Raw genomic sequence first — 12,475 nt, 5'->3', positions numbered from 1 at the left:
CCTCTAGTCCAGGCAACATCCTGGTAAGCCTTCTTTGCACCCTCTCCAAAACTTCTGTATCTCTCCTACAGTAGGGTGACCAGAATTGAACACAATATTCCAAGTGTGGTCTCACCAGGGACTTGTAGAGCTGTAGCAAAACCTTGCAGCTCTTAAACTCGATCCCCCTGTTAATGAAAGCCAAAACACCATATGCTTTCTTAACAACCCTATCCACTTGGGTGGCAACTTTGAGCGATCTTTGTAATTGCACACCCAGATCCCTCTGTTCAGCCACACTGCCAAGAATCATGTCTGTAATCCTATATTCAGCATTTGAGTTTGACTATGGAAAATAAAGAACATGAATGCAAGGGAAGGGTTAAAGCATGAAGACCACTGGGAATCTGTGTTCTGTGGAGGCAGGATGGGATAACCATAGTGGAACATTCTTACACCAATTAGCAAAGTAAGGTTAAGGCTGAAAGGTCACTATGGCAAGATGAGATAACACAAGTAATAAAGCAAGTTTCTCTGTTATGACAGGTTATTATGACAAGTTTGGGACCGTAAATATTTGGGACATGACATTAAAATATCTAATTAATAGTAGAGTCAGTTTGAGACAGGAAACTATTGTACTAGATGGAATAGCTAAATATCTATCATGATAGGTTAGTCTTCAATGAAGGATAACAAATATCTAATCATGACATTAGGAAAATATCAAATAGGGTCTGCAATGGAAGATCACTGTAGTAAAGTTAGCAATAAACTGTGACATTAGAATAACATTAAGTAGAATGTACAACTAAAGAGATAATGGGAATTAACATCACTGGTTTATTGTGTAGCTAGAGTGAGGTACTTTGACTAATATAGTTGGACATGCTGATAAGTGAACAGAAACATGATTAAAAAAATATAAAAATCCACGACCCTGAGGTTCGTGGGCATTCGAGAATCAGCATTCTCAGTGTCAGTTTTTGTTTGCAAATAAAAGACCTACTTCTTGAAGAACTCTCTGCGTCTCCTGATGGTTCTCGATATTTTCTCCACAACACAACCTTCCAAAGTGCATCACTCCGCATTTATCCAGGTTGAATCCATCTGCCTTTTCTCAGCCCAGCTCTACATCCTGTCTATGTCACGCTGCAGCCTGCAGTAGCCCTCGAAACTTTTAATGGCACCTCCAACCTTTGTGTCATCTGCAAATTTACTAACCCACGCCTCAACCTCCTCTTCCCAGCAATTTGTCAAAACTACAAAGAGCAGAGGCCCAAGCACAGAGCCCTGCGGGGCCCCCCTCAACACTGACCTCCAGGCAGAATACTTTCCATCTACAACCACTCTCTGCCTTCTGCCAGCCAGCCAATTCTAAATCCAGATAGTCCGATCTTCCTGTATCCCATACTTCCTGACTTTATGAATGAGCCTACCATGGGGAACCTTACCAAATACCTTGCTGAAGTCTATATATACATCCACTGCTCAACCTTTGTCGACCTGTCTTGTCACCTCCTCAAAGAACTTTACAGTACTATACAGTACTATACAGACAGCAGCTTTCTTACATTTTTTAAATGTACTGTGTTAAATTAACTTTTGTTTCATTAATAAGTTATGATTTCAACCCTCATTCAGGCTGTACTATAGAAGAACCAGCTGTAGAGGAAATTATGATGGCATGAGACACAGGTAGGCTAGAGTAACCCAGGGAACATAACTTAAAAGGGATAACAAACACCTAAAGAGCACTTGGCGAAACTGTAACTGTTGTTCATTCCTGTCTGGCACAAAATAAAATGGGAAAGGTGCCCCTGCCATGTCTAACAAGGGACTTTGGAGATAGCACTGGATCCATGGAAGACGTGTGCAAATTGACTAAAAAAAAAGCAGCAGACCTGAAGACTGGGAGCAGTTCAGATATCAGAACAAGACTGAAGGATTGATTAACAGAGGGAAAATGAAGTTTTAGAGTATGCTTGTGGGGAACATACAAACTAATTGTGAAAGCTCCTAAAGGTATAATGAAGACAAAAAGTTAATGAAAACAAATGTCTTACAATCAGAAATAGGAGAAGATTCTACAGATTCTTGAATAGTTCATATGGGTTGGAGGGAAGCTAATGTAACCTCAATATTTAAAAAAGGAGGTAGAGAGAAAATGTGGAATTACAGACTGGTTGGCGAAACACTGAAAACCATGGCAGAATTGGACAGAGTCAGTCAGCATGAATTTACAAAAGGGAAATGAGAGCTGGTGTCCACATACACAAGTCATTGAAAGTAAGCATGCAGGTGAAGTAGGATGTGAAGGCAGCAAATGGTATGTTGGCCTACATAATGAGAAGATTTGAGTGCAGGACCAGGGCTGTGTTACTGGGTCTTAGTGAACGACACCTGGAATATTGTGTGCATGTTTGGAATCCTTATCTGAGAGGGGGTTTGGCTATGGAGGCTGTACCATAAAAGGTTTACCAGATTGATTCCTGGGATAGCAGGACTGTCATAGGAGGACAGAATAGATTGGTTAGGATGAAGCTTAAAAGACTGAGGGAAGATCTCTCAAAAACCAATAAAATTTTACAGGACTAACAAGGAAAATGCAAGAACCAGCGAATGACCAGCAAATCTAGAAACGAAGGATCAGAGTTAAAGAATATAAAGAATATAGGGTAGGCTGTTTAGAACTGGGTGAGGAAAAATTTCTTTACTCAAAGATTGATGAGCCTATGGAATTCACTGCCACAGAAAGCACTGTATGTTTCCAAAAAGGTAGATATTGTTCTGAGGGCCAAAGGGATCAAAGAGCAGGGTTGAAAATAGGAACATGTAACTGAGTAGGATGATCAGTCACAATCTTGCTAAATTGTGGAGCAGTATTGAATATTGAATATGGTACTTAATATTGAATATTCCTTGTCCTATTTTCTATATTTCTATTCTGTTAAAGCTGAGATATGAAACCCGAACCCGACATAGATATCAGCACTACCTTATCACCACTCTTTACCGAACAGCAATCTGGGAGTAGCTTCACGACAAGGATTGCAGTAGTTCAAGAAGGTCAATGAGGTGCAGTGTGATTTTGGAAGCTTCTGGACTTGCTGCTATGTCTTGTTTTCTATCCAGTTTACAAATTGTTGAATGTTCTGAGAAAAGCAACATGGTATGGGGGAAATAAGAAATTTTTTTGGAAGTTTGCTGATACTGGGGTGTAAGGAAAAGAATTGTACACGTTGTTCTTTCTGCAAAAATCACAAGACTCAGTGTGGGCTATTAGGGGAGGTGGGTGTCGGTTAAGTAAGATATGTCTTACAAACAGTTACAAGCATCTATTTCCCGGTTCTGCAAAGACAAACAAAAAGGACCACCATCAAGAGGTCATAAAGCTTGGTGTGAATAAAGAATAAAAGGAAATATTGCTTTGGAAAGCACGGAAACAGATAGCAGTGAAGAAGGATAAATTACAATAAGACCACAGAGGGAGGTAGTCAAACGGCCTTGTGAGGCCAGAGATAAACATTTTGTCACGGACAAGGCCGGATGAGTTAGGAGATAAACAGCTGGGTTTAGATTACAAACAGATGTAAACAGGGGAGGAGCAATAGGAGGAGGGAAGAGAAACGAATTACATAAATATTGTGTACTTGTTAAACTCGGTGTGTGTGTGTGCCTGCTTTGTGGACAGCGGACACCACACCCCTCTTGCAAGAACATAATAAACGATACTACTGATTCAGATCTAGTCTCGGACTGAAATCATTGAACTGAGTGAACTTTGTTTCTCACATGGGATAAGGGAGAGTTGGGATGGGGATGGGAATGGGGGGATAAGGGTGGGGAAGTCAGCAGTGAAAGAAACAATGGGCCAGGTTTTGTGGTTGTGTGGGGGGTAGGGGGAGGCAAAGAACGGCCCCAATTCTCACCCTACTCTGTTCTCTCCTTCCACTCCGTTCTTGCAGCCTCTGTCACATTGGTAGCCAGCTCAATGACAAAGATGTGCATGTGGACAGTTTTCCAATAATCTTAGTCACAAGCACACACAAGCATCTTCCAACAGCATATTGCACATACTCCTCAGCGAACACAGCAATAATTTAACCCAACAGGCTTTCTTTTCATCACCATTCACACCAAAGACAGAAAACAAGTAGTCAAGGGATCAATTCTAAAAGCAAAAACAAAACTGACCAGACACCTAAACAGTTTCCATGATGCATTGTTTCACAGGTACATAAGACTGTCAAGCCTTAATACTCTAACATTAACAGCCAAACTCCTTTTCTCAGAAAGCCCCAGTTCAAACAACTCCAGACCTTCCTTCTGTTTGGTCATATCCTCTCCCAGACTTGCTAGCACCAGTTCCTGGATACCAACCTCATTGAAGGCCAAAAGAGTCCACTGACTTTTTGATCATAACCAACCTGCAAACATGATTCCTAAATAATCAACTATGGTTCTAATGCAGTGCACAGAGAAAAGACCTTTAACCATACACATAGATTTAGTGAACGTGACACTATGTACTGGAGTTTAGAACAATGAGAGGTTATCTCATTGAAGCAAATGAGATTCTGAAGGGGCTTGACAGGGTAAATGCTCACATTGAAGAGTCTAGGACCAGAAAACATATCTCAGAATAAACAGCGACTAGAAGAAAGTGTAGACTTCAGATGCTAGAAAGTCGTGGTCAAAAAGTGAGACACTGGCATACCTGAAACATGCTCGAAACATCAACTCTCCAGCTCCTCAGACACACTTTTTGACTCAGAATAAGCAGTGCCAATTTAAAGCTGAGATGAGGAATTTCTTCTCAGAAGGTTGAGATCTTTGAAACTTCTTCCTACGGTGACCTGAGGGGGCATAATCATTGTGTATATTTAAGGGTGAGATAGATTCTTGACGTGTTGGGGAATCAAGGATTACAGGACAAACCCTGGAACATGGCCAGAAAAAATGTCAGATCAGCCACAATTCTATTGAATGGTAGAATTGGCTTGAGGGGCAAAATGAGGGCGATACAGTGGCACAGTGGTTAGCACTGCTGCCTCACAGCACCAGAGACCCGGGTTCAATTCCCGCCTCAGGCGATTGACTGTGTGGAGTTTGCACATTCTCCCAGTGTCTGCGTGGGTTTCCTCCAGGTGCTCCATTTTCATCCCACAATCCAAAGATGTGCAGGTCAGGTGAATTGGCCATGCTAAATTGCCCGTAGTGTCAGGTGTATCTGGACAATGACGGATACAGTTCCCCCACCTGAGCTTCGCACCCACTGGCGCAGCCTCACCGGGGACAGAGTATTCCCCTGCTCTATATGCAGGAAGGATTCAGTCAGACATCATGTATAACTTTACAAGGGGTTACAGGAGTTGGATTCTGGTGGGATTGCTGCTTTTTATCACATCCAGCTTCAACTCTCCTTCAGATTGCACTTTTCCCGCAGTAAGCCCTTCCATCAGAGGTAAACAAACAAACCAGCAGAGCCCCAGATGAAGACATTGGGGTTATATTGAGGACGGAGAAGATGGGGTGGGTGGGGGGCGGAGAGGGAGTTCGGGAACCACGGGAGGGGCAACACACGGCGCCACTGTGATGGTTCTACCCCAGCCTATGAACTAAAATCGCGGCTGTTGACCGCGATCTGTTTCTGGGAAGAACCATGAGGGTCCCTTCGGTTCAAACGGCGGCTCCGGAAAACACATGTTTTGGGTTTGAGACCTAAACTGAGCAGTCATAAATCCTTCTTTCTGGAATATTGCGACAAACCCTGGTTTTAAGTTTTACTCACCGCCTGTGTACGAGATATATGAACATTTCTTTCCGGCCATCACGCGTGGTATTGAGATAATGTTTTTCCAGCTCGCGATCCCAAGGAATGCTCCAACACACTGACGCCAGATTAATGACGGATCCACCAAAGGAAAACAAAGGGCGGGGTTGGAGGACTAAGCCGGTCCTCCAACCAATCAGACAGAACGCAGGCAGGTCGGTCCTACAACAACCAGAGAGAAGGGGGTGCGCTGGTCCTTAACCAATCAGAATATGAGAAGGATTGGACCTCCACCATTCAGAGGCAACGGGAGGGCTGGTCTGCCAACCAATCTGAGGGAATGGGGCGGGCTGGTCCTCCAATCAATCAAAGGGAATGGGACGAAATGGTTGTCAACCAGTCAGTGCATCTCGAAATTTGCTAAATTGTGTTCCCCATGTTACTACAACAGCTTAGGTTCTATATATAACCCCGCTGCCATTTGCTTCACATTGATGTTTCTAAGCTCAACTCCAGCCTTGGGCAACTCTGTCTGGAGTTTGTATGTTCTGCCTCATCGCCAGAACTTTCCAACAAGCACCAAGACATGACTTGGCTGCCGGTGAGAAGGGCTCTGCCTGTGAGATCCATTATGCACACTCTCAGCCATACTGCACGCCGCCCTCAAAGCGGCTGGGGGGGGGGGGGAACGAGATTGTCACACACCTCCTTCTGGAATGTGCCTATGCAGAAGAAGTCTGGAGAGGAATGCAGTGGTGTTTGTCAAGGTTCGTCCCGAGTAGCGCCGTGACACAGGGACTCCGTGCTGTATGGTCTGTTCCCTGGGACGCACACCGAGACGCACATCAACTGTGTCTGGAGGATCATCAACTCGGTGAAGGACGCTCTCTGGGTGGTCCGAAACCTGTTGATCTTCCAGCTGAAGGAGTTGACCCCAACTGAGTGTTGCAGACTGGCACATTCTAAGGTCGAGGCCTACATGTTGAGGGACGCGCTGAAGCTTGGGGCAGCTGCTGCCAAGGCGCAGTGGGGAAAGACCACTGTGTAACATCTGCCTGCCTAAGAAGAATAGGGGGCCCACACAGTCATTTGGGTTCTGCTGACACCTCAGCTAAGTATATGGACATATGATTGATAAATGATAAATTCTGATCTCTGTATGTAAATGTATACGTATGTATGGCATGACCAACTGTACAGACCATCAAATTATTTAATGAATAAAGTATATTTTTGAAATAAGAAAAATGTTCTCCTGTGTCAGCGTGGGTCCCCTCTGGGTGCTCCGATTTCCTCCCACAATCCAAAGGTGTGCAGTTAAGTCAATTGCCCATGCTAAATTGCTCATATTGCATTCGTCAGGGGAAATGTAAAGTTATAAGGTAGGGTGGATGAGCCAGTGTGGATTTGTTGGGCCAAATAGCCTGTTTCCACACAGTAGAGATTCTATGATGCCTCCAGGACTGAGGAAAGAGGGACTATGGAACTTTCTGGGGAGGAGTGCAGATTTACCACATTGATTATGAGTACAGGCTGCAGATATCAGTCCTTGATTCGTTATGGCACAGAAAGAAGGATGTTGGCCGATGTGAGTAATTGATTCTCTTAGTTTCCAACCATAAATTCAGAGGACTCGGTACTACCATCAATTCTGGAAGAAAAAACTTTATTTCCCGTGTCTTTTGCCTCTCTTGTAAATGGTTGGGTCGAATACCTAAACTTTTAGAATTTACATAAATCAATGAAATAGGGGAATAAAGACAAGGTAGCCAAAGATTGAAAGATATGTTGCACAGAGGACATAACAAGGTTGCAGACAGGAGTGGATAGGTTTAATGAATGGGTAAATTATCTTGTAGATGAAGTAATATGTGGGAAAATGTGAAGTCATTTACTTAGGCTGGAAGAATAAATCAGAGCAGAATTTACTTAAATGGAGAATAACTGCAGAATTCCAAGATGTAGGGGATTTAAAGCATTACTTACAGAGTTACGATGCAGATACACCATGTATTCAAGAAAGCTATCGTTTTATGACAGAAATTGAACATAAATGTAAGGACGTTCTGCTCCATTTGTGCAGGGTATTGATGAGATCACATCTCTTATACTGTGGAATTTTCATCATCTTTCAAGATGGTTCAGCAGAGGTTTATTGGATTGACACTTATGTGATTGTGTGCATGGATGCAGGCTCTGGTGAAGTAGAATTAGAATCCCTACAGTGTGGAAACAAGTCTACACCAACCCTCCATAGAGTAACCCACCAAGACCCATTCCTCAATGTTTACCCTTGACAAATAACCCACACTATAGGCAATTTAGCATAGCTAATTCACACATACTGCACATGTTTTGATTGTGCGAAGAAACCAGAGCACCTAGAGGAAACCCATGCAGACACAGGGAGAACATGCAAACTCCACACAGGCAGTCACCTAAGGTTGGAATCAAACCCAGGTCCCTTGTGCTGTGAAGCAACAGTGCTAACCATTGAGTCACTGCTGTATGGATTGAGCTTAGATACATCAAAGTGAAGGGAATGGCAGCAGGATTCTATATAGAAACCAAGCTGTAGTAGTAATTTGGGAAAGACACTTGAACAAATTTAGAGATGCACATAATAAGGATACACCATAATTATGGGTGACTTTAACCTGCATATAAATTGAAAAATCAAGTGGGTAGCAACACTACACGGGAGGATTTCATGGAGTGTATATGGAATTGTTTTGTGAATCAATATGTTGAGGAAGCAATTGGGTATTGGGTAATGAGAAAGGAATAATTGACAATCATGTTGAGAATGGGCTCTTAGGGAAGAGTGACCATGAATTCTTCATTAAGATGGAGAGTGATGTCATTCCTTCTGAGATTAGGGTTCTGTCCTTAAATAAAGAAAATTGCAGTGGTATGAGGCATGAATTAGCTGTGATAAATTGTTCATGACTATTTAAAGGACGATGGGAGATAGCTAATGACAAACATGAAAACAGTGCATGAGCAAGCTACAAAACTTATTTATCCCAGTCAGACATAAAAACAATACAGGAAGCATGATCAACCAATGACAAATAAGGGTAATTTATGGATAGTATTAAATCTAAGGATGAGGCATCCAAATTGGCAAAATAAACCAACACCTGACAATTTGGAATAGTTTAGATTTCAGCAAAAGGATTGATGGAGAGAGGGAAAATAGAGTATGAGAGTAAGCTTATAGGAACAACATAAACCAATGATGTTGTGGTTCTGTTTGCCAAGCTGGGAATTTGTGTTGCAGATGTTTTGTCCCCTGTCTAGGTGACATCCTCAGTGCTTGGGAGCCTCCTGTGAAGCGCTTCTGTGATGTTTCCTCCTAAGGATAGCTGGTCGTGTCGTTTCGTGGCTAGTTAGTGTTCATGGATGCGGATCATTAGCTGACTTCCTGTTTGTCCTATGTAATGTTTTGTGCAGTTTGTGCATGGGATTTTGTACACTACATTGGTTTTGCTCATGCTGGGTATCGGGTCCTTCGTTCTGGTGAGTTGTTGTCTGAGAGTGGCTGTTGGTTTGTGTGCTGTTATGAGTCCTAGTGGTCGCAGTAGTCTGGCTGTCAGTTCGAAAATGCTCTTGATGTATGGTAGTGTGGCTAGTCCTTTGGGTTGCGGCATGTCCTCATTCCGTTGTCTTTCCCTTAGGCATCTGTTGATGAAATTGCGCAGGTATCCGTTTTTGGCGAATACATTGTATAGGTGTTCTTCTTCCTCTTTTTCCAGTTCTGGTGTGCTGCAGTATGTTGTGGCCCTTTTGAACAGTGTCTTGATGCAACTTCTTTTGTGTGTGTTGGGGTGGTTGCTTTCATAGTTCAGGACTTGGTCTGTGTGTGTGGCTTTCCTGTATACCTTTGTGGTGAATTCTCCGTTAGGTGTTCTCTGTACCATCACGTCTAGGAATGGGAGTTGGTTGTCCTTTTCTTCCTCTCTAGTGAATCGGATTCCTGTGAGTGTGGCGTTGATGATCTGGTGTGTGTTCTCTATTTCTGTGTTTTTAATGATTACAAAGGTGTCATCCACATAGCTGACCCAGAGTTTGGGTTGAATTTGCGGTAAGACTGTTTGTTCTAATCTTTGCATTACCGCTTCTGCTATGAGTCCAGAGATGGGTGAGCCCATGGGTGTGCCATTGATTTGTTCATATATTTGGTTGTTGAATGTAAAGTGTGTTGTGAGGCACAGGTCCAGTAGTTTGAATGTGCCATCTTTGTTGATATGTTCACCGTCCTGTTGTCTGTTCTGTATGTCCAGCAGGTTGGCTATTGTTTCTCTGGCTAGGCTTTTGTCGACAGAGGTGAACATTACATTCGTTACATCGAATGAGACCGTAGTTTCTTCCTTGTCTATGTGTATATTTCTGATGATGTCCAAGAATTCCTGTGTTGACTGTATAGAGTGTATGGATCCGCTGATCAGGTGTTTCAGTTTCTGTAGTTCTTTAGCTAGTTTGTATGATGGTGTCCCTGGTAGTGATACTATGGGTCTGAGTGGGATGTCTGGTTTGTGCACTTTAGGTAGTCCATAGAATCTGGGGGTGTTGTTGCTTTCAGGTTTCATTCTTTGTAGGTCAAACCTGGTTATCTGTCCGGTTTTTTGTAGGTTCCTCAGTGTGTTGTCTATCCTATTGAGCTGTGAGGTGGGGTCAAACTCCCTCTTTTGCCAGGTGTTGGTATCTGCAAGTAGTTGTTGCGCTTTTTGGATGTAGTCTGCTTTGTCTAGGATGACCGTTATTCTGCCTTTGTCTGCTGGTAGTATGATTATGTTCTTATCGTTTCTTAGTGACTTTAGTGCTTCCCTCTCCTTGGTGTTGAGGTTATATGTTTGTCTTTTCCTTGTTATCAGAGGTACGATACTTTGTCTCACTGTTTGTTGTGTATCTTCTGTCAGTCCATTGTTCCTGAGTGTGCATTCTATGCTGCTAGGAAGTCTGCTGTCTTGGTGTCCCTGTGGTTATAGTTGAGTCCCTTGGCCAGTATTGTTCTTTCCATGTCTGTGAGCTGTCTGTGGGAGAGGTTTCTAACCCAGGTGTGTGTTGTGGTGTCCTCTATGTTGTGTGTTAGTTTGGCCATTTTTTCTTTTAGTGCCGTTTTTTTTTGCAGTGTGTGATCCTGTTCTGTCCTATGGTGACGGCCTGTTCTATGGTCCGGGTCCATTCCTGATTGGTGGTTTTTGAAATTAATGATTTTTGGCATGCAATTTCTTGTCTGTATTTGTGAAGTCTGTTGTGAGCATCTGTAATCATTACCTGGATCATCCTGAATCCGTTCTGTCTGGCTGTGTCCCTGGCTTGTGGGTTGTTGACTGGTGGCCTGTATCTGACACATGGTGGAAGGATTCAATTCTTTCGGCATTCGTGCAGGAACCGGAGTTGTGTGTATGTGGCGCTTAGGCGGTTGGCACAGGATTCCCATTTCCTGGCTTGTCTTAGCGTCTCTCACCCGTAGGTGTTCAAAGTTTGTGAGAAGATTTGTAGCTCGGGTGCTCGTTGTTGTGGTTCTTTTCGCCGAGCTGGGAATTTGTGTTGCCTACGTAGGACAAACAGGAAGACAGCTAACGATCCGCATCCATGAACACCAACTAGCCACGAAACGACACGACCAGCTATCCTTAGTAGCCACACACGCAGATGACAAGCAACATGAGTTCGACTGGGACAACACTACTATTATAGGACAAGCCAAACAAAGAACAGCCAGGGAATTCCTAGAGGCATGGAACTCATCCACAGATTCAATCAACAAGCACATCGACCTGGACCCAATATACCGAACACTGCAACAGACAGCTGGAACTGACAACCGGAAGCGGCAGAGACAAACCACTATAAATGCAGGAGGAAACATCACAGAAGCGCTTCACAGGAGGCTGCCAAGCACTAAGGATGTCACCTAGACAGGGGACGAAACGTCTGCAAAACAAATTCCCAGCTCGGCGAACACAACCATAACAACGAGCACCCGAGCTATAAATCTTCTCACAAACTTTGAACAAACCAATGATTTTTGAAAATTAATTCCCAGGATGTGGGTGTTGCTGGCTAGGCCAGAATTTATTGCTCATCTGTGACTGGCCAGAGAACTGTTAAGAGTGAACTGCTTTGCTATGAGCTGCAGACACATGTAGACCAGACCAGGTAAGCACAGCAGTTTCCTTCCCTAAAGATGAAAACATGAAAGAACAGATGAGTTTTCCTCATGACCAACAATGGTTTCATGGTCATCGTTGGATTCTTAATACCAGACTGATAGCAAAAGCATCAAAAGGTCTGTGAGGACAAAAAGGTGAGTAATGATGAATGTTTGGTCATAAACAGACAGTTTACCACAGAGGAGAAAAGAAGCCCAGGAGGATGAAAAGGAGGTGAAAGGCCTCAGTTCTTTCCACTGTGGTAAGGTGGAACAGGTAAAGTCACAGAGCTGGTCATTGAAGAAAGACAATGTGGTAAAAGATGTGATAAATGAGGCTAAGCCTCTTACTGAAAGCTGTAAAGGAAACCTGAAGAAAAGTCAAGGAGTTGCAGGAGAGTGCACAGCCTAGGCAGGGGCTGGGTATTGACTTTGTGCCTGATCTTTATAAACACTTCAGCTCTGTGGAGTTTACTGAGGAAGAACAAGGGGAGAAGGGAAAGAAGTTATAATTTTGTGAGATACGGGATCTAAGCAGTCTTTAATAGTAAGAGGTGACC

At 43.3% G+C, this 12,475-nt stretch overlaps 1 protein-coding gene across 17 annotated transcripts in view; it reads right to left on the bottom strand.

Annotated features, from left to right (window-relative positions):
- Nucleotides 1–12,475, bottom strand: part of LOC140463685 (uncharacterized) — a 140,903-nt gene that overhangs the window by 96,628 nt on the left and 31,800 nt on the right. For 4 of the 17 annotated variants that reach the window (XR_011954716.1, XR_011954715.1, XR_011954718.1 and 1 more), the window contains exons 1-2: nt 5,774–6,185; nt 4,700–4,838 (exon numbers count right to left, since the gene is read on the bottom strand). The exons of 4 other annotated variants lie outside the window; for them this stretch is intronic. Coding sequence is in view for 4 of the 13 variants with exons in the window: in XM_072558035.1 (XP_072414136.1) it covers nt 9,148–10,347 (1,200 nt within the window). In the remaining 9 variants the exon portion in view is untranslated. Of the gene's footprint in view, nt 1–4,699; nt 4,839–5,773; nt 6,186–8,344; nt 11,316–12,475 lie in introns of those variants that run through there. 9 more of the 17 variants (XR_011954727.1, XM_072558037.1, XM_072558038.1 and 6 more) reach the window with 6 other exon arrangements.

This window comes from Chiloscyllium punctatum, chromosome 38, assembly GCF_047496795.1.
Source record: "Chiloscyllium punctatum isolate Juve2018m chromosome 38, sChiPun1.3, whole genome shotgun sequence".
In the NCBI taxonomy this organism is placed as follows: domain Eukaryota; kingdom Metazoa; phylum Chordata; class Chondrichthyes; order Orectolobiformes; family Hemiscylliidae; genus Chiloscyllium; species Chiloscyllium punctatum.
This window is presented reverse-complemented; position numbering and strand designations above follow the sequence as displayed.